Source organism: Lithobates pipiens, unplaced genomic scaffold, assembly GCF_037356315.1.
Source record: "Lithobates pipiens isolate NorthernLeopardFrog02 unplaced genomic scaffold, aLitPip1_a1.2 Scaffold_51, whole genome shotgun sequence".
In the NCBI taxonomy this organism is placed as follows: domain Eukaryota; kingdom Metazoa; phylum Chordata; class Amphibia; order Anura; family Ranidae; genus Lithobates; species Lithobates pipiens.
The window spans coordinates 253,017-274,475 of record NW_027507874.1 but is presented as its reverse complement, the minus strand read 5'-3'; the positions used below and the strand labels follow the sequence as shown (position 1 = coordinate 274,475).

Genomic DNA, 21,459 nt, shown 5'->3' with positions numbered 1-21,459 from the left:
AACTTGCTACACACAAAATATAGAGTTTTTTGAATACTTCGAAAATATAATTTTTGCAAGATTCTATTTCTAAAAAAAAAAAAAAAACACAACAACACACTGCTACCATATGTAATGACACATTTCATTAGGCTCATAGCGACAAGCCAGAACCAAAAAGTTTCTATACAAAATAAACATACAGTGAGGAAATTAATTATTTGAACCCTTGCAGATTTTGTAAATGTGTCCACTTACAAAGAAACGAAGGGCCTATCATTTTTATCATAGGTGTATAAATGATAGAGACAGAATATCAATCAAAAATCCAGAAAAAAAAAAAAGCACATTATAAAAATTTATAAATTGAGTTGCAGTTCAGTGAGTAAAATAAGTTTTTGTCCCCCAAGCAAAACATGACTTAGGACTTGGTGGAGAAACCCTTGTTGACAAGCAAAGAGGTACGTTGTTTCTTGTAGTCAGCGACAAGATTTGCACACATCTCAGGAGGGATTTTGGTCCACTCTTCTTTACAGATCTCTAAACCTTTAAGGTTTCTTGTCTCTCTCTTGACAACTCAAAGTTTCAGCTCCTCCCATAAATTTTCTATAGGATTATGGTCTGCAGACAGTTTAGGCCACTCCTTTGTTGCCTTGGCGGTATGTTTTGGGTCATTGTCATGCTGAAAGACCCATCCATGACCCATCTTCCGTGTTCTGGCTGAGGGAAGAAGGCTCTCATCCAAGATTTTACAATACATGGCCCAGTCCATGGGCCCCTCAATGTGGCAAAGTCGGTCTGTACCTTTAGCAGAGAAACAGCCCCATTACATCATGTTTCCACCTCCGTGCTTGATTGCAAGGATGGTGTTCCTAGGGACATAGGGTCATGGCGAGTCCCCCTCCTCAATAAGGCCAGTCTGAAATTTTCCAATGAACATCTAAATGATTCAGAGAAGGATTGGGAGAAAGTGCCGTGGTCAGATGAGACCAAAATCGAGCTCTTTGGCATTAACTCAACTCGCCTTGTTTGGAGGAAGAAAAATGCTGACTGTTTATCTGTTCAAGGTCTCCACCAAGTACTAAGTCATGTTTTGCTTGGGAATCAAATACTTATTTTAATCACTGAACCGCAACTTCATTTATAGCATTTGTGTTTTCTGGATTTTTGGTTGATATTCTGTCTCTATCATTTAAAATTCACCTATGATAACAATTATAGACCCTTCATTTCTTTGTAAGTGAGAAAACTTACAAAATCTGCAGGGGGGTCAAATAATTATTTTCCCCCCACTGTAAGTACTATATAAAAATTCCATTTCTCTTTTGGTTGGGTTCCTCTCTCTGTCAATGCTGTATAGAGAAAATCTGGGAATATTTTTTAATATCTAGTGTTTATCACTTACCTGTGTTGATCGCTACAGGAATTTCCTCCTCTTTAACCTTCACACGTACATCTTCATCCTCAGTTTTGACATTTGTGTGAGCCTTTTTGGTGTCATCAGCATCTGTGAATAAAGATGAGAGTGAAGCCCCCTGTACTGAGGTGTATGAGAGACCCCAGAGAGCGTGTGTGGGGGGAGACTGCTGTAGCGTAGGCATTGCAAGGGTCAGTTTTTAAGCCTGGTAGCTGAAGTATTAGTAACAGACAGACTGTCTGAATTGTATAGACGCACATACCCATTCATTCAGAAATCATCCAGCTTCAATATATTTCTATATATGGGCATTGGCTTAAAGTGGTTGTAATCCAGTATTCATTGAAGTGAATGGCCTCAGGTGATACACAGAGACAAAACAAATCCTCCTACATAACTTGTACCTGTTTATCTGCAGTCTTATCTTCTCTACATTCATCCAAAGTCCAGCATTTTTAAAGCTTGCCTGAGAGTTCAGGAAAAAGGGGGGCAGAGAGCTGAAGTTACACTTTGCAGAGCTTATTGAGTAGAGCTCTGAGAACTAATTGGAGAGACGGGACAACCCCCCCCCCTCTACACAGCTCACAGGAACAGAGCTAATGCTGTAAATCAGCTAGAGATCTCCCTCCTGTAACCTTTTTTCTCTTGGTGTCAGGAAAACTTGTCATAATTGATTTATGCCGATTGCAGAGGAACGAAGCAGCAGACAGAAATTACACGTAGTGCTCTGGAATGAGACACTATAGAGGGATATGTTTTGTTCATATTTCAGGTCTGAGGTTTACAACCACTTTAACTAGATGCTGACCGCCGGCCGTCAAATGACGGCCAGGCGGCGCACCTATTGTGGCGGGAGGCCGTCATATGACGTCCTCCCGTTTGAACAGGGAATGCGCGCGATTGTGCATGCCTGTCCCTTTGGTGGTGGCGGCGTGTCACGGAGACACCACTCGCCACAGAGGGGGGTGAACAGCCATTGGGCATGGCTGTTTACCACGTGATCGGCCGTGATGAAGTCACGGCCGATCACAGATGGTTCCACCCCCAATGAGCACGTTGCGTGATCGCGAGCGAGCTGCGCGTGCAGGTCGGTGGCGGCGTGTTCCCGGGAACACTGCTCGTCACCGACGCTGGTTTACCCATCTGATCGGCTGTGATCCTTTCACAGCCGATCACTAAATGTAAACAAACAGCGGTAACAAGATGTTACCGGGTTCTCCTCCTCACACACCGATCGTGTGAGGAGGAGATTGCGGTAACATCTCGTTACCGCTTACAGTACACATCAAGCACACTGATTCCCCCTCCCCCCCAATAAAGAGGACCTATCACCACCCATTATAGTATCTGTCACTCACAGTCCATCAGAGTACCTGTCACAGCCCATCAGAGTACCCGAGTACCTGTCACAGCCAATCAGAGTACCCGAGTACCTGTCACAGCCCATCAGAGTACCCGAGTACCTGTCACAGTCCATCTGAGTACCCGAGTACCTGTCACAGTCCATACCTGAGTACCTATCACCGCCCTTCAGAGTACCCAAATACCAGTCACCATGCCATCAGAGTACCTGTCACCAGGCCATCAGAGTACCCGAGTACCTGTCACCAGGCCATCAGAGTACCCGAGTACCTGTCATCAGGCCATTAGAGTACCCGAGTACCTGTCACCAGGCCATCAGAGTACCCGAGTACCTGTCACCAGGCCATCAGAGTACCCGAGTACCTGTCACCAGGCCATCAGAGTACCCGAGTACCTGTCACCAGGCCATCAGAGTACTCAAGTACCTGTCACCATCCCATCAGAGTACCTATCTGCAGCCCATCAGAGTACCCAAGCACCTATTTGCAGCCCATGCCTCATAGAATATACGTTGGGGTGTTTGCTATCCAAAATGGGGTCATTTTGGGGGTAATTCCATTGTCCTGGTGCTCCAGGACCTTCAAAAGCGTGATGGGTAGGAATGAAATGAGATGTGTCATTTATGCTCCTAGAACGCCTGAAGGTACTACTTCAGTGTTCGGCCTCCCCCCAAAACAGAAAAGTGTATAAATGGTAAAAGGATAAGTTCACCTTTTCAGAAAAAATTCAATTTTTTTTACCTGGAAAAAAATGTGCATTTATTATATTTTGTTGCAGGAGCCTGGAAAGCATTGCACCTGCAATCAGCAGATCACTGATGCTATGCAGCTCTCCTACAGATCTGTCAGTGTATAGGCTTGCTTGTACCTCATACGAGGAAGCCAATACATGCTGACAGGAAGAATAAATGAACTACCAACAGTGTTCACTGCAACGTAGTGGTTCATAGAAAACTACAAGCTGACAGCCGCAAAGGCTGCTAGACCTTGTAGTTTTTCATTTACAGAGTACTGTGAATGAGCGACGCAGCCAGGCGGGCCGAGCATGGCCACGTTATTTTAAATAATGTTGACAGCTAGCGGGAGGAGAAGAACCCCCGCTAACTGGCACTGCAGGAATCAGGGAGGTGCAAGGGCTGGTGCAGTCATAACATGTTACACCCTGAATATGGGTGTAACATGTAACATGTTATGAAAGGTGACCTTATCCTTTAAAGAGGAGAGGGGGGAGGATGAAAAAAAGTGGGGTTGAAGTACCGCTTTAAGTGCTGGATTACAAAACCTTTTTTGCAAGAAGCATTTCATCTTGATAATTAAATCCAGGACGCTATTGGAAGACAGAGCACCCATCTTTCCCATCAGGAGAAGGCTAAAGCTGGCCATAGATGGAGCGATGTTCTTTCCTGCAACCACGGGTCCCTGTAATCTTCTGGGACATGTCACAGGTCCCAGAAGATTGCCTGGCCAATCACAGTGAACAGCGTGGCTCGTGCATGCGCCCACAGTCAGAATGCCGGCGCCGCGGAGAGGGGTGGGGCTTTGTTCGCCCGCATCGCTGGACTGAAAAATTACTCGGTTCCTTCATCAACACAGTCAGTATTGATGGGGTAATCCCTCCTGTTGATCTATTGTGTTCTCCCAGCAGGAAAGGGGCAGGGGGGAGCCATCCCGGCCGGGAGAAAACACAGTGAATATTGCTAGAAGCCTCAGCCGCTGGTAATAATCACAGTTAGACAGACTGGTTGTACCCAAGATGACTGATCTATCAACTTGGGTACAATCAGCCTTGCCGATACATAATTTGAATCTCGGCCAGTCCCTGCAGAACCAGCCAAGATTCGAACCATCTAGGGCCGGCTTAAGGAGCAGGTAGTGAAGTCCATCAATAAGCAGCCCTCTTTTCTCCACTCCCTATGTTTAATGGGTGTGTCCAGCGTGGGTAACAACTATGGCTCCCTGCACAGACACATAATGTAGGAACCTCATGTGGCAAACTTCAATATATAGGCATAGTCTGGTTTACACCTTTAAAGCGGAGTTCCACCCATATAAAAGTCAAAGCTACAAAAAGTGTAACTGCTGACTTTTAATAATCGACCCACGGTCCAGCGATGCGGGCGAACAAAGCCCCACCCCTCTCCGCGGCGCCGGCATTCTGACTGTGGGCGCATGCACGAGCCACGCTGTTCACTGTGATTGGCCAGGCAATCTTCTGGGACCTGTGACATGTCCCAGAAGATTGCAGGGAGGGAGGGGGGAGAGGTGAACTTCCTTCCGATGCCGCAGAGCCCCGGGAGGAAGTTGGAGCTGGATGCCTCTAAAAAGAGGGTATCTGCTCCCCCCCCAAAAAAAAATGACATGCCAAATGTGGCATGTCAGAGGGTCACCTTTATTTAAAGCAGAAGTTCAATTTTTCCTTTCCTGAACAAGGAGAATCTGGGGCTCTTCTCTGGATTTAGTGTTTATTACTCACCTGTGCTGATCTCTGGAGGGATTCTCTCCACCTTACATGTCTCATCAGCCATCACATATAGCTCTTCTGCTTCCTCTCTAACTTCAGCTCTACAATCAGTCTGGTTTACCTCAAGCATTTCCTGAGTGAGAACAAGAACAATTCTCTGAGGATATTTTGCTTTAAATTAGACAAAGTTAAAGTAATTCTAAAGGATTTTCTTTTACAATACTAAACCTACCTGCTCTGTGTAATGGTTTTGCAAATAGCAGCCCCAATCCTCCTCCTCCTCTGGGGTTCCCCCTGGGGCTCCTGGCTCTGCCTCCCTTCTGAGTGCCCCCATAGCAAGCCACTTGCTAGGGGGGAGGACATGCAGACTAACTTCTGAGCCACGCTCTGTGTGTCCATTCACACACAGAGCACGGCTCAGCCACATAACCCTGCTCTCTTCTCACCGGCTGCTATTGACAGCAGAAGGAGTCAATGGCTCCTGCTTCTGCCTAAATGTCCAGTGAGGAGAGAGAGAACAGAGGGAGCTGCTGCTCTCTGGCACAGCTCTGGATTGAGAACAGGTTCAGGTGGAGCGGGGGAGGGAGGAGCTAGTTTAGAACCACTTTAAACAAACTTTATAGAAAACACAGGAAACCCTCCACCTCCACTAGAGTGCAATGAAAAAGTATAGCAAATTTTGCTTATAGTATGCATGTCCATAAACCAAATATATGCAATATACGGTTAAGGGGCCGCTTCAGACCAGAGCAATGAGCTGGTTTGTTAACACAGTACCAAGATAACTGTACTTTAATATTGCTTTCTCCTATACTGTAAGGATCTGACCTAATGATTTAGCTCTGCTTTGATCCGCTGGGAATTTTGCAGTCAGTTTTGCAGTCTATTAGTACAGAATTCAGGCAAGAGACAGGATAGCCTATGGGAAGCCCGATAATCAGCCTGACACTTCTCTTCTTTTAGGGAGTGAATACAAGTAATTAATCAACAATCAAGTTACTCCCTACACAGATGGGAAGTCTAATTATTACAGATCACTGTTGGGTGATGTTCACTTGCATGTGTGTGTGTGTGTGTGTGTGTGTGTGTGTGTGTGTGTGTGTGTGTGTGTGTGTGTGTGTGTGTGTATGTGTATGTGTATATATATATATATATATATATATATATATATATATATATATATATATATATATATATATATATATACATACACACACACACACACACACACACAATTGGGCTCATAAGTTTACACATACCCTGGCAGAATTTTTCATTTTTCAGAGAATTTGAATGATAACGTAAAAACTTTTCTTTCACTCATGGTTAGTGTTTGGCTAAAGCCATTTATTTTCAATCAAGTTTTTACTCTTTTTAAATCATAAATCACAACAGATACTACCCAAATGACCTTGATCAAAAGTTTACATACCCCAGTTCTTAATACCGTGCATAGCCTTCTTTAACATCAATGACAGCTTAAATTCTTTTGTGGTATTTGTGGATGAAACTTTTCATCTTCTCAGATGGTAAAGCTGCCCATTCCTCCTGGCATAAAGCATCCAGTTCCTGTAAATTCTTGGGCCGTCTTGCATGAGCTGCACGTTTTGAGATCTCCCCAGAGTGGCTCAATGATATTGAGGTCAGGAGACTGAGATGACCACTTCAGAACCTTCACTTTATTCTGCTGTAGCCAATGACAGGTGGACTTGGCCATGTGTTTTGGATCATTGCTATGTTGGAATGTCCAAGTACGTCCCATGCGCAGCTTCCTGGCTGATGAATGCAAATATTCCTCCAGTATTTTTTGATAACATACTGCATTCATCTTGTCATCAATTTTGACCAAATTTCTTGTGCCTTTGTAGCTCACATATTCCCAAAACATCAGCGATCCACCTCCGTGTTTCACAGTAGGAATGGTGTACTTTTCATCATAGGTCTTGTTCACGTCTCTCCAAATGTAGTGTTTATGGTTGTGGCCAAAAAGCTTGATTTTTGGTCTCATCACTACAAATAACTTTGTGCCCCGAAGGTTTGATTCTTGTCTCTCTGCTGTTCAGCATATTGTTAGCAGGATACTTTGTGGCATTTGCGTAGTAATGGCTTTCTTCTAGCAACTCGACCATGCAGCCCATCTTTCTTCAAGTGCATCTTTCTTGTGCATCTTGAAACAGCCACACCACATGTTCAGAGAACACTGTATTTCACTTGAAGTTATTTGTGGGTTTTTATTTGCATCCTGAACAATTGTCCTGCCAGTTGTGGCTGAAATTTTAGTTGGTCTACCTGACCGTGGTTTGGTTTCAACAGAACCCCTCATTTTCCACTTCTTGATTAGAGTTTGAACACTGCTGATTGGCATTCTCAATTCCTTTTGATATCTTTTTTTATCCCTTTCCTGTTTCATACAGTTCAACTACCCTTTCCCGCAGATCCTTTGACAATTATTTTGCTTTCCCCATGACTCAGAATCCAGAAACTTCACTGAAGCGCTGGATGAAAGATGCAAGGGTCTGTCAGGAGTCCAGAAACTCATTGACCTTTTATACACACACACACTAATTACAAGCAAACAGATCACAGGTGAGGATGGTTACCTTTAATAGCCATTCAAACCCCTTTGTGTCAACCTGTGTGCATGTTATCAAGCCAAACTCACCAGGGTATGTAAACTTTTGATTAGGGCGATTTGGGTAGTTTCTGTTGTGATTATGATTTAAAAAGAGGAAACGCAGTTGATTGATAACAAATGGCTTCAGCCAAACACTAACCACGTGTGAAAGAAAAGTTTTTGTGTTATCATTCATATTCTCTGAGAAAATGGCCAAGAAATCATAAATTCTTCCAGGGTATGTAAACTTATGTGCACATACATACAGACACACACACACAAACGCTTTTAACCACTTCGCGCCCAGGGCAATTCTGACATTTCTCTCCTACATGTAAAATTCATACGTTTTTGGTAGAAAATTACATAGAACCCCCAAACATTATATATGTTTTTTTAGCAAAGACCCTAGAGCAGTGATGGCGAACCTTGGCACCCCAGATGTTTTGGAACTACATTTCCCATGATGCTCAACTACACTGCAGGGTGCATGAGCATCATGGGAAATGTAGTTTCAAAACATCTGGGGTGCCAAGGTTCGCCATCACTGCCCTAGAGAATACAATGGTGGTTGTTGCAACTTTTTATCTCGCACGGTATTTGCGCAGCAATTTTTCGAACATGTTTTTTTCAGAAATGTTTTTTTCATGCTTTAAAAAAACAAACAAAAGAACAGTAAAGCTAGCCCAATTTCTTTACATAATGTGAAAGATGAAGATACGCAGAGTAAATAGATACCCAACATGTCATGCTTCAAAATTGCACGCGCTTGTGGAATGGCGCCAAACTTTAGTATTTAAAAATCCCCATAGGCAACGCTTTAAAAAGATTTTACTGGTTACATATTTTGAGTTACAGAGGAGGTCTAGGGCTAGAATTATTGCTCTCGCTCTAACGTTTGTGGCGATACCTCACATGTGTGATTTGCACACCGTTGTCATAAGTGGGCGGGACTTACGTATGCGCTCGCTTCTGCGTACGAGCTCATGGGGACAGGGGCGCTTTAATTTTTATTTTTTTTTATTGTTAATTTTACTTTTATTTTTTTAGTTTGACACTTTAAAAATAAAATAATAATAATTTGATTACTTTTATTCCTATTACAAGGAATGTAAACATCCCTTTTAATAGGAATATGGCACGATCAGACCTATTTACAGTGAGATATGGGGTCAATAAGACCTCACATCTCACCTCTAGGCTGGGAAGCCTAAAATCAAAAAAAAATAAATAAAAAAAAAACGATCATGGCTTCCCAGCCGAGGCGGTGACGTTATTTGAATGCAGAGGCCGGGCGTGACGTCATAACATTGCGCCCGGCCTCCAAACGATCATAGAGACTCCGGCGACCATCTGGTCCGCCGGAAATCTCTATGATCATAATCCGGGGGCCGGTGGATCCTGTGTCCGACTCACCGATGGAAGTGGTGAGTCGGTAGAAGCACCGGAGGGCGGCGGGAGGGGGGATGTTCCCTCTCGCCACCTGTAAGAAAGATCAAGCGGCGGAACAGCCGCTATGATTGTTCTTATGGTGCAGGAAATCACTGGCTGAAAATGCCGATATCTGAATGATGTCTGTAGCCTCAGGCATCATTCAGATATAACCCCGGAAATTCGAGGCCGTTCCAGGACGTCCACCCGGCACGAAGTGGTCAAATAAATGTAAACAAACATTTTGAAAAGTATCAACACTTTTTTTATGTTTTACATCTTATGGTAGAGTCGGTCAGGTGGAGAGAGAAAAAGGGCGATGAAAGAGGGGAGGGGGTGAGAGGGAATATGAGAGAGGGGGGTGAGAGAGTTGGGATATGAGAGAGAGTAGAGTGAGAGTGTGAGAGAGAGAGAGAGTGATTGAGAGGGGATATGAGAGAGACACGGGGTGAGAAAGAGAGGGGCGAAATAAAAAGACACAGAGGGGAGTTGAGAGAGAGAGAGGGGGTGAGGGTGGGAGAGAGGAGGTGGGAGGGAGAGAGAGGGGGTGAGAGAGGGGGAGAGAGGGAGATTGGGAGAGAGAGGGGTTGAGGGTGAGAGAGGGGGTAGGAGAGAGATGGGGATGAGAGAGAGGAAGGGTGGGGTTAGGGAGAGAATTTGTAGGAGAGAGTGGGTGAGAGAGATGGGTGTGAGAGAGAGAGAGAGACGGGAGTGAGAAAAAGACACAAGGGGGTTGAGTGAGAGAGAAGGTGAGGGTGTAGGAGAGAGGGGGGGGGGGCGAGAGAGAGGGGGCAAGAGAAACAGGGCAGGTGAGAGAGACAGAGGGGAGAGAGAGAGAAAGTGAGAGAGAAGTGAGACAGGGGTGTGAAGGGGGGGGAGGTTGAGAGAAAAAGAAGAGGTGTTCAATATGCCTGCTACTCACAATCATGGCCCCAGATTGGTCTCCCCTGGGCTCAGGCAGCCAGGATCTACAGTTGCTGTGTCCTCTATATTCATATCGGCCACCTTCATTACAAGCCCTTTTCACAGCAGTGTGTGCAAGTGGGAAGGGGGAGGGAAGCGTGGGGCAGGGCAGACATAGCTGGGATAGGATGGGAGGTGGAGCAGATTCAGCCTCCTCCGTCCTGTTTATACAGAACACTATACTGGGCACTGAATCGACAGTACAATGCCCCCACCCCAGGCTCACAGGCAACCCCCCGGCCAGCAAAGCAGATGAGGAAATGATGATGATCCAGAACTGCTGGTAAAATACAATGGATTAGTCATGGTATGTACTGCATGACAGGGTACAGTCACAGTAGGTCCTCCTTCCAGTGGTGCCCATGTGGCCCGCACACTTTTGTACTCTGAAGGAAAACACTGGATGGCACTGGCGCATTTAGTGATTAGGGTGTGTCCAGGCACATCCAGCACACCCATGCATGCCTATGTTTACTTGTCACTTTAGGTGTGCCTGAAAATTTTGTTTTTCGATTCCATCTACCTGATATTTCTGGAGGTTCTTGTGATGTTCCTGTATTGAATCTCGGGAATACAGAGGACGGGGACATCTCTCTGGGGTATTTCTGTTACTGGATCCATCTGTAGGAAACACACACACTGACTGAATACATTGTTTATATGTCTTTATATCAGAGGATGTGTGTATCTAGGTTGATCCTCAATACTTTTCTCATTTACAAGAAATTAAAGTCTCCTCTTACCCGGTGATGTGAGGGGTGGCTGGTTCTCCATCACGGCGTCCTTGTAGAGATCCTTGTGTCCTTCTATATACTCCCACTCCTCCATGGAGATACAACCTGTGACATCCTGACACCTTATAGGAACCTGACACACACAATGATACCGTCACCATCCAGACACATCCCTTGTCTGTTACTGGATAATGTCCCAGAATTCCCGGCACCGCTCACCTCTCCTGTCAGCAGCTCAATGATCTCACTGGTGACTTCTTGAACCTTCTTGCTCATTTTTAGGGAGTTAAATGGAGGATCTACAAGGTTTTGGGTCTTCATCATGTTGGATGCCACCAACCCTTTACATAACTTGAAAGCTATATAATTCTAAATTTAAGACCAAAATACAAAGTTATGGCACCACCCAAGCAGTGTTTTAAATAGTCATTCATTATAATATATGCCATTACCATATATATATATATCAGTGCTTTAGACTAGTCTGTTTTATTTTAACTGAGATAAAAGTGATGTCATGTGACCTCCCCTCTCAAGTCTGTTTTATTTTTAGAGATAAGAGGGATTTTATGTAAACTCCCAGAATCCTCCTCACCTCTCCGGTCAGCTCTGATTCATGAATAGCGATAAGAGTATTGTCATGTGACCTCCCAGAATCCCACTCACCTCTCCCATCTTAGTGTCTTATTATTAGAAATGGCTGATATTATGTGACCTCCCAGAATCCTCCTCACCTCTCCGGTCAGCTCTGATTTATGAATAGCAATAAGAGTATTGTCATGTGACCTCCCAGAATCCCACTTTCCTCTCCCATCTTAGTGTCTTATTCTTAGAAATGGCTGATGTTATGTGACCTCCCAGAATCCTCCACACCTCTCCGGTCAGGTCTGTGTTTTATTAATAGAGATAGGAGTGATGTCATGTGACCTCCCTGAATCCTCCTCACCTCTCCGGTCAGGTCTGTTTTATTAACCACTTCCTTACCCGCATATTGTCATATGATGTCCGTAGATGGGATCTCCCATCCTGGGCGGGCATCATATGATGTCCTCGGCTTCCTGGCGGTATAGGGGGGCGCATGCCCGCTGCTTCACTGAGGAGCCAATGCTCATGCCCGGCGGCCGCGATGTTTGCCGGGCACTTGTGATCGCTCATTACAGAGCAGGACTGTGGATCTGTGTGTAAACACACAGATCCACGTCCTGTCAGGAGAGAGGAGACCGATCGTGTGTTCATACTAACACAGATCGGTCTCCTCCCCTAGTCAGACCCTCCCACTACAGTTAGAATCACTCCCTAGGTAACACTTTTATCCCCATGATCACCCCCTAGTGTTAACTCCTTCCCTGCCAGAGACATTTATACAGTAATCAGTGCATATTCATAGCAATAACAATGTCACAGTCACGATAACAATCGCTGATCGCCGCCATTAGTAGTAGAAAAAAAATAACAATAAAAATGCCATAAATCTATCCTCTATTTTGTACGCGCTATAACTTTTGCGCAAACCAATCAAAATACGCTTATTGCAATTTTTATTTTTATTTTTTTACCAACAATAAGTAGAAGACTACATATCGGCCTAAACTGAGGAAAACATTTTTTTTTATTTGGGATATTTATTATAGCAAAAAGTATAAAATATTGTGTTTTTTTTTTTTTTACTTGACGCTCTTCTTTTGTTTATAGCGCAAAAAATAAAAACCGTACAGATGATCAAATACCACCAAAAGAAAGCTCTATTTGTGGGGGAAAAAATAGGAGTTTTACAACAGCTTACCTGTAAAATCCTTTTTTTTTTTTTTTTTTTTAAGTACATCACGGAACACAGAGCCATAGTGGTTATAGGCCACCTTCAGGTGATGGACACTGACACACCCTAAGACAAGAAGTCCACTCCTTATATAACCCCTCCCACTACTGGGAGTACCTCAGTTTTGTAGCAAAGCAATAAATGTGTATACCAAGACCTCTGTGTCCTGTGATGTACTTCAAAGAAAAGGATTTTACAGGTAAGTGGTTTTAAAAATCCTATTTTCTTATTGTACATCATGGGACACAGAGCCATAGTAGTTACTATGTGGGATGTCCCATAGCAATGCCAACTGAAGGGAGAGAGACACACAACAAAAGTAGGGCACCAAGAGACTAGAGGACTTGTACTGCTGCCTGCAGTACAGTGTGCCCAAAGGCAATATCCCCATGACCTTTTACATCTATTTCATAGAACCTGGTAAATGTATGGACTGGAGACCAAGTTGCGGCCTTACAGATTTGAGCCATGGAAGCCTGGTGATGCACTGCCCAGGAAGTTCTAACAGCCCTGGTGGAGTGCACATTAATATGAAAGGTGGAATTTTCCTCTGTAAACCATAAGCTTGAACAATCACTTTACAAATCAATTTAGAAATAGTCGATTTTGACACTGCCTGTCCTCTTTAAAGACCTTCTGGCAACAGAAACAAAACATCAGTTTTACCAATCTGAACGGTCACCTTCAAATAGACCTTGACTGCTCTCACCACATCAAGAGAATGTAGTGACCTTTCTTCCGCAAAACGAGGTTCTGGAAAAAATGAAGGCAGAATAATATCCTGGTTTAAATGAAAACCTGACACTACCTTCGGTAATAAAATTAGGATGAGGATGCAATACAACCTTATCCTTATGAATAATCAAATATGGCTCGTTACAAGAAAGAGCAGCCAACTCCGATACCCTTCTTGCAGAAGATATGGGAACCAAAAAATGAATTTCCTTGTCAAAGGGTCCAAGGGAATATCTCGTATCGGCTCAAAAGTCTGTTTCTATAATGCCGACAGGACTAAATTCAAGTCCCAGGGGTTCAGGGGGGACCTAACCGGAGGATTAATCCGCGTTACCACCTGAATAAAGCTACAAACCAGAGTGTGAAGCAAGTGGTCATTGAAAAAACACTGATAAGGCCGATACCTGGCATTTGATAGTACTCAAGGCCAGCTTCATTTCTAATTCCATGTTTAAAATTCAAGGATCCTACCTATGACACATTTTCTGGGGTGCCAATTCCTGGATTCACACCAGGAGACATATGCCTTCCAGACTCTATATATATGACTCTGGAGGCTGGCTTCCTAGCATTAACCAAAGTAGAAACTTTCAGAATGTGGGTCTCAATAGCCAAACCATAAAATTTTGCGTTTGTAAGGTAGGATGGAATACCAGACCTTATAAGAGAAGGTCTGGCCACGGTGGTAGGATCCATGGGTCCCCTACCACCATCTTTATGATCTCCGCATACCAAGATCGACTGGGCCACAAGAATCACCTCCTTCCCTTTCTGCTTGATCCTGCGAAGAAGGCGCAGAAGCAGCAGAACAGGAGGGAACGCATAGATCAGTGAAAACTGATCCCACAGAAAAACCAAGGCATCTGTTCTGCATGCCAGCGGATCCTTTGTCCTTGACAGAAAGTTGTTGATCTTCTTGTTGAACCTGGACGCAAACAGATTCATGTCCGAAATTCCCCATCTTTAAAATATTGACAGAAAGTTGTTGGAGTGAAGAGACCATTCTCCTTGGAACAACTGTTGGCGACTCAAGTAGTATGCCTGACAATTCTCTATTCCTGGAATGAAGACTGCCGATAGGCAAGGAATGTTGTCTTCTGCCCAGGATAGAATATGATTCACCTCTGTCTGATCCGCACGATTTATCGTGCCCCCTTGGTGATTGATATAGGCCACTGTTGTGGCATTGTTGGATTGGATCCTGACAGGACAATTCTATAATCTGAGCGTCCAGGCCTTCAAGGCCAGGCGTGCTGCCAGAATCTCTAGAATATTGATGGGCAAGGTCATTTCTGTTTTGGACCATTTTTCTTGGACAGATGCTTCTTCCAGGACTGCTCCCCAGCCCAGAAGGCTGGCACCTGTTATCACCACCTTCCAGGTAACTGGTAGGAAGGACTTTCCTTTCTGAAGATTCTTGGATATCAACCGAGGCTTTGACGCACTTTGGGGGATAAACGCATTGGGAAGTCTAGAGGTTGGACCTTCTTGTTACAAGTTGACAGGATACTGTTTTGCAGCAGTCTTGAATAAAACTGCACATAAGGAACAGCCTCGAATGAAGCTACCATCTTTCCCATGCATTGAACAGAAGGATTCTTCTTTGCTTTTACCACGTGAATTAGTTCCCTTATGGAACTGATCTTTGCCTGGGCCAAGAACATCCTCTTCTGAGCTGTAACTATGATTAGGCTCAAGTACTGCAATTTCCTTGATGGTTTTAAGGAGGATTTCTCTAGGTTGAGAATCCAACCTAGTTATTCCAGGTAGCTGACTGTGGTGACCAAACTCTGGTTTAAGCGGGCTACCGACTGATCGATCAAAAGTAGGTCATCTAAATAAGCTAGAATCATTATACCCTGAGCCCTTAATCTGGCTAAAGGGGGAGCCAGAACCTTTGTAAACACTTGAGGTGCAGTAGCTAGGCCGAAAGGCAAAGCTACAAACTGAAAATGAAGATTTTCTATCTCGAAGCATAGATATTTCTGGTGAGCGGGGAAAATAGGTACATGTAGATAAGCATCCTTGATGTCGATTGACGCTAGCAGTTCTCCACCTTGTAGAATGGAGACCACTGATCGGATTGACTCCATGCAAAAAGAGCGGATATTCAAAAACCAATTTAGATCTTTGAGATCTAAAATGGGTCTGACATCCCCGTTTGATTTTGGTACCCTAAAAAGGTTTGAATAAAACCCTAACACTCGCTCTTCCATGAGGACCACCAATATCACTTTTTGAGACAAGAGCTGATCGAAACCCAGAAAGAGAGACTTCTTTTTTTCTGAGAAAACAAGGAGACGGGAAACTAGTCTGTAACCTAGAGATATTGAGGAAGCCACCCATTTGTCTCGACACTGTTCCTGCAGAAGTCTTCCCCCACTCGAGCGAGCGGGGGCGCCCCTTCATAAGGAGGTTTTAGTATTTTGTTTAGTGGGTTTCCTCCCCTAGGACCTCTTGACCCTGGGGTTGACCCTGAGGTTTACCTCTTGAATTTGACGGTGGAAGCCGTCGTGACTGCCTGGAGGCAGATGCTCCTGGCACTGGAGAAGAAGCTTGTTTAAAAGAAAAACGCTTAAACTTCTTAACTGGTAAAAGGGAACTTTTCCATTAGAAATTTTTTGGATGTATTCATCCAGATAGTCTCCAAACAACCGTTTACCATGAAATGGAAAACTAGCGAAGAGCTTTTTGCATGGTGCTTCGGCTGACCAATTTTTCAACCATAGAACTCTACGCACATGTACCAGCCCGAGCATGACCCATGAGGCCTGGAATGTCTACTGTAAAACATAACGCCTCTGATATCCCGGTCAAATCTTGGGCCTGCTGATCAGGAATAATATTGATCACCTCTTTAAACTGGTCTTTTAAGGACTGACATACCCCCGATCGCTGCCAGCGAAGGCTGAACCACTGAACCTGCCAGAGAAATATTGTTTTTAAATAGGAATTCCAACTTCTTATCTATTGGATCCTTCAGCATTTTAGCATTGTCTACCGGACAAGTCAAGTTTTTGTTCACAGAGGATATAGCAGCGTCAAATGCTGGAATCCCCCATTTCTTATTAAACTCTTCCTCCATAGGATAAAGTGTTGAAAACTTTTTTGGAGGAAAAAACTATTTATCTGGGTGCTCCCACTCAGAATACATAAGCTTTTTTAGTAATGAATGGATAGGAAAAGCATGAATAGGTTGGGGAGGCTTTAGCGAACCCAAAGAAGAAGTGGGCTCATCGACTGACTCCGCTACTGGCAGCAAAAATGTGGAGCGGAACAATTCAGTGAGAGGTTGTACCAACAACCTTTCTTGTGAACCCAATCCTTCCATATTAGACAATTCAGAAGAGGAGTCATCAGCCTCTTTCTGGTCCCCTTAGAGAAAAGCGTCATCTCTCGCCCCGTTTCTCAGTTTGAGGGTCCTGGGTAATGGACGGGGAAATGTCACGCTTAGTCCCACTCTGGGATGCGATTAAGGCATACATTTTTTGTTCCAAGCCTAAAATGGTTGAGGAAGAAAACCTCTTCAGTAATATATACAGGGGCTGCAGTGTTAAGAGCAGCTGCAACACCCGATGTCACTGATGGCTCACTCTGACTAGCCATATTACTCTCAGGGGAGGATGCCATCTTTTTTGAGATGGTTCTAGGCTTCCTAGTGGCTGTAGAAGTATTTCTAGAGCCTTTTTAAGGTGTTTTTACCCCCCTTTCCAACCATAGCCTGATGCACAAGCAGAGGTACTAACCAGAAGGAACACATCCACTGCTTGAGCAATAGTCCAGCCCTGCCGCTATTAATGCTCAGCCTGATGCAATAGTAAATGTGTCAAAAAGAATGCCCGTCACCAAACCACTTTCATGCCCCTCTTGCTCGTGTCCCTCCGTCAGCTTGCAGCAGCAATAATGTTGATTTTAAAACACACATTCCCGCGCTGGACGTTGGAGGATGCCAATGCCATGCTAAGCCCTGCCCCCTCCGTCAACTTCACCCCCCCTCTCTTTTTAAAAAAAGAGCTTTCCCGCGCGAGCCTCTGATCCTCCGGGATCACTCTAAAGCCTCATACACACGATCGGATTTTATACAAACTTTCTCGTGGACTTTTGTACAAAGGGCGTTGGCCCTGAATTTATTGTGCATACACACGATCTGACTTTTTCAGCCAACTTTCACCAAATTACGTGGTGTTCTGCTCTTTACTGCCACCTTTTGTCAACTTCTGTATTGTCTGATCTTTTGCATTGGTTTTGATCATGCGTGTTTGTAACGTCTGACGGTTTTCTGTACACACGATTAGACTTTGCTCCATCGGACTTATGTTGTCAAAAAGTTTGTTCGCACAGCCAACATTTGTCCGATGAAAACCGAAAAAGTTTGTCAGATGGAGCATACGATGGATGTCTGGTGAGGAGGAAACCCCCCACCCCCCGACTTGCTGGAGGTCTGCTGCTGGCTGGAGAGAAAGGAAGCCTGCTGCTCCAGACACATTGTGATCTTTTGAGAAAGATCACAATGTATGTGCTCCATACAGCCCCCAGTGGTGACACCTAGGCATGACAACATTTACAAATATAAAGGAGACATTCATAAGAAAATGAAAAAAATGTCTTAGAAAATTCCACTTACCATTCCCGCCGCAGGGTTTTCTGTGGTAAAACCAACAGACCCAATCTTTACCCTTCAAGGTGGGTTCCGTTAACAAAACTTCCTGAGGCAGGGCCCCTCTGGGGACCCACAATCCTGGACCTGTAGTAGCACCTCTGTCAGTAAAACTGGATCCCAGGGTCCAGCTCTATAAAAAGAGAAGTGTTTACAGGCAAAACCTTGTTTCTTCTGAATGGTACCATTCAATTCGACCTAAAAGACACTTTGAATGGATCCGGATGCATAGCTAGCCCCAGCAAGGATTGCTCCAGTGGAGCTCAGCACAGCACATCTTCACTCGTCACCAACACCTTAGACACTGGCGAAAAACCTGAGGTACTCCCAGTAATGGGAGGAGTTATATAGGCAGTGGACTTCTTGTCTTAGGGTGTGCCAGTGTTCATCACCTGAAGGTGGCCTATAACCCACATAGTATATAAAGTGATCTTGTGCAACAAACTATGCTAGAAACAATTGAGGTAAAAAAAAAATCCAACATATATGGGTTTTATATGTTGGATTTTTTTTTACCTCAATTGTTTCTAGCATAGTTTGTCATTTACTATACTCACAGTAGCGCGAGGGACACTTGCACTTTCACTATAACCCACATAGTAACTACTATAGCTCTGTGTCTCGGGATGTACGATAAGAAAATGTGTAAAGTGTTGTATGACCGTGCAATTGTGATTCAAAATGTTACAGCGCTGAAAACTGAAAATTGGCCTGGACAGGAAGGGGGTGAAAATGCCCTGTATTTAAGTGGTTAATAGAGAAAAGAGTGACGTTATGTGACTCTCAGAATCCTCCTCACTTCTCCTGTTCAGGTCTGTTTTATTAATAGAGATAAGAATGATGTCATGTGGAATCCCAGAATCCTCCTCACCTCTCTGGTCAGGTCTGTTTTATTAATAGAGATAAGAGTGATGTCACGTGGAATCCCAGAATCCTCCTCCCCTCTCTGGTATGGTCTGTTTTATTAATAGAGATAAGAGTGATGTCACATGGAATCCCATAATCCTCCTCACCTCTCTGGTCGGGTCCGTGTTTTATTTTTAGATATAAGAGCGATGTCATGTAAACTCCCAGAATCCTCCTCACCTCTAAGGTCAGTTTTGTGTTTTAATAATATAGAAAAGTGATGTAATTTCCTCCTCATCTCTCCCGTCAGGTCTGTATTTTATTTTTAGAGATAAGAGTGATGTCATGTGACCTCACAGAACCCTCACCTCCCTGGTCAGCTGTTTTATTAATAGATAAGAGAGATGTCATCTGACTTCCCAGAATCCTCTTCACCTCTCTGATCAGGTCTGTGTCTTATTATTAGAGATGAGTGATGTCATGTGACCTCCCAGAATCCTCCTCACCTCTCCAGTCAGCAGATAGATGATCTCCAGGGTGAGATTTAATATCCTCTCAGTCATGTGACTCCACTCCTTCTCCATACTTAGGTGATCTATTTTCAGATGTTTCCTCATGGACGGTTTTGCCTTCAGTTAAGGCTCGTTCGCTCCCCCAAGCACTACAAATCAGAAATTAGAACAAATACAAGAAGGCATTTGTTTTATAAGTAATTTGACAGGTCTTCATTGTAGAAGATGTACCTCATGGCCAGAAATACCCCACAGATTCCACCGCCACTCCAGGAGCTGCTGAAAGGCAGGACAACACCCTTCTGTCAAGCCACAGCCCCTGTCTACTCCAACAGCTAGATTGCAGCTGTCAGAGCAGACAGGAAGCCAAAGCCTGGCAGGAGGAAGGTTGTGGCCCAGTACCTGCCATAGCCTGGTGGCCGGGAACCACTGCTTTATGTCACTAAAGGTAAGGGCTAGCAGATAGAACCACAGAACACAGCAAAGAGTGAGGGAGCCTACCCTCTTGGAAGTGAGATGGATGCTAAAGCACTTTTACCAGGCTTAGATCTTCAACGTAGCAGAATTCAACAGTACAGGCAGTGGGAGAGAGAAGTAGCAAAGGAGAAGTTTGGGGTTTTCCAAAAATCAAATACATACTCACCTCTATGATGCAGCATGGGTGTAATGCTGCATTGGTCCCCCGTCAGCTCTAAGCCTGAGAACTGAGTGATCACATGACCACTGATTGCTCAGTTCTTAGACAGCTCTGAGTAGAGAGCGGTGACTGTCAGTCCCTGGTCACCACTCTGCTCCTGCAACGCTCACTGGAGAGAGGCTGGTGAGGGGTGGGCATAACTGGCTTCAGCAATCGGCTGCAGGCTGAGAGGCAGAGCACGCTGTCAATCAGGCATCTTAGTGGATTCTGACACTATGGTCGGGATCCTTCCAGAGCCTGGAGCACCTCTGTGATGTCAGCTGACAGCAGGCAATAGCTGCTATAAGCAGACTTTGGGTTACAGAAGTACAAATGTAAATGTACTCCTGTGACCCAGAAGAGAAGTATGGCCGCAAAAGCTTTAATCATGCTTACCCCTGCCCTAACACACACCTCCATCTGCTGGACACGGTTCTGCTGTTTGTTTTCATCCAGCTCAGCAAGTCTTCACTGTCCTGGCCACGCCTGAACTTTACAGCCCCTTAGACTTCTAAGGAGGGAGGGAGTGTGTCCCGAGACAGGAGACGATAGGCCAGTGTGACAAAAACTCAGCAAATCGCAAACAATAAGCGAACGACCATTAAAATTCAGAGTGATGCTTTCATGTAAAGGGGTCCATGACTCTAAAATGGTGATGAGGCTGGGAGGCTTTTACCGAGAAGATCTGTACTGAGTGACTGAGCTCTGCGTGCTTCTGCGCTATACGCAGCGTGTGTACAATAATCCGCTATTTATCAGCAGGGGAAGAACGCCTATAAATCCCTTCTACAACAATATTTATCTCTATAGAGACCCCAATACAGCAGAGGAGCCTAATCCCCCCACAGGTGTACACCCTGCTGACACCTGATTATAGAGGACACGTGACCTGAACCCCAACATCACATGACCCATCCACTAGTCCCCATTTCTTCCCATAATAACAAGATATTATCACCTCCTTCTCAATGGGTCTCTCCAGCCTCATATCAGGAAGCTGCTTTGATTACAGAAATCCCTCCCCCCTCCTCTTCCGGGGTACAGCAAAATGACTCCTCCTGTGCTAAGCACGTCAGTATAAACTCCCAATATGTACATTTGTATCGGATTTATACATTTATTTTATCGAATAATAAATATCTGGTGCGCTGCAAACTAAAATGTTCACGCAGTCAGCTGCCTGATCCAAGAAGGCTGTCTCTGAGCTACGAGAAAATGGCCGCCGCCAGTATCATTTCACGCCGACCTGTGCGCACA

The 21,459-nt window shown here is 44.5% G+C and overlaps 1 protein-coding gene across 1 annotated transcript in view; it reads right to left on the bottom strand.

Moving 5' to 3' along the window:
- LOC143957186 (uncharacterized) overlaps positions 1 to 21,291 on the bottom strand; it is a 50,775-nt gene extending 29,484 nt beyond the window's left edge. Inside the window, exons 1-7 of the mRNA XM_077467335.1 lie at positions 21,161 to 21,291; positions 19,521 to 19,675; positions 11,180 to 11,329; positions 10,970 to 11,093; positions 10,750 to 10,847; positions 5,231 to 5,351; positions 1,385 to 1,486 (exon numbers count right to left, since the gene is read on the bottom strand). Coding sequence (XP_077323461.1) covers positions 1,385 to 1,486; positions 5,231 to 5,351; positions 10,750 to 10,847; positions 10,970 to 11,093; positions 11,180 to 11,329; positions 19,521 to 19,631 — 706 coding nt within the window. The 5' untranslated portion in view covers positions 19,632 to 19,675; positions 21,161 to 21,291. The remainder of the gene's footprint in view (positions 1 to 1,384; positions 1,487 to 5,230; positions 5,352 to 10,749; positions 10,848 to 10,969; positions 11,094 to 11,179; positions 11,330 to 19,520; positions 19,676 to 21,160) is intronic.
- Between the last annotated feature and the right edge of the window lie 168 nt (positions 21,292 to 21,459).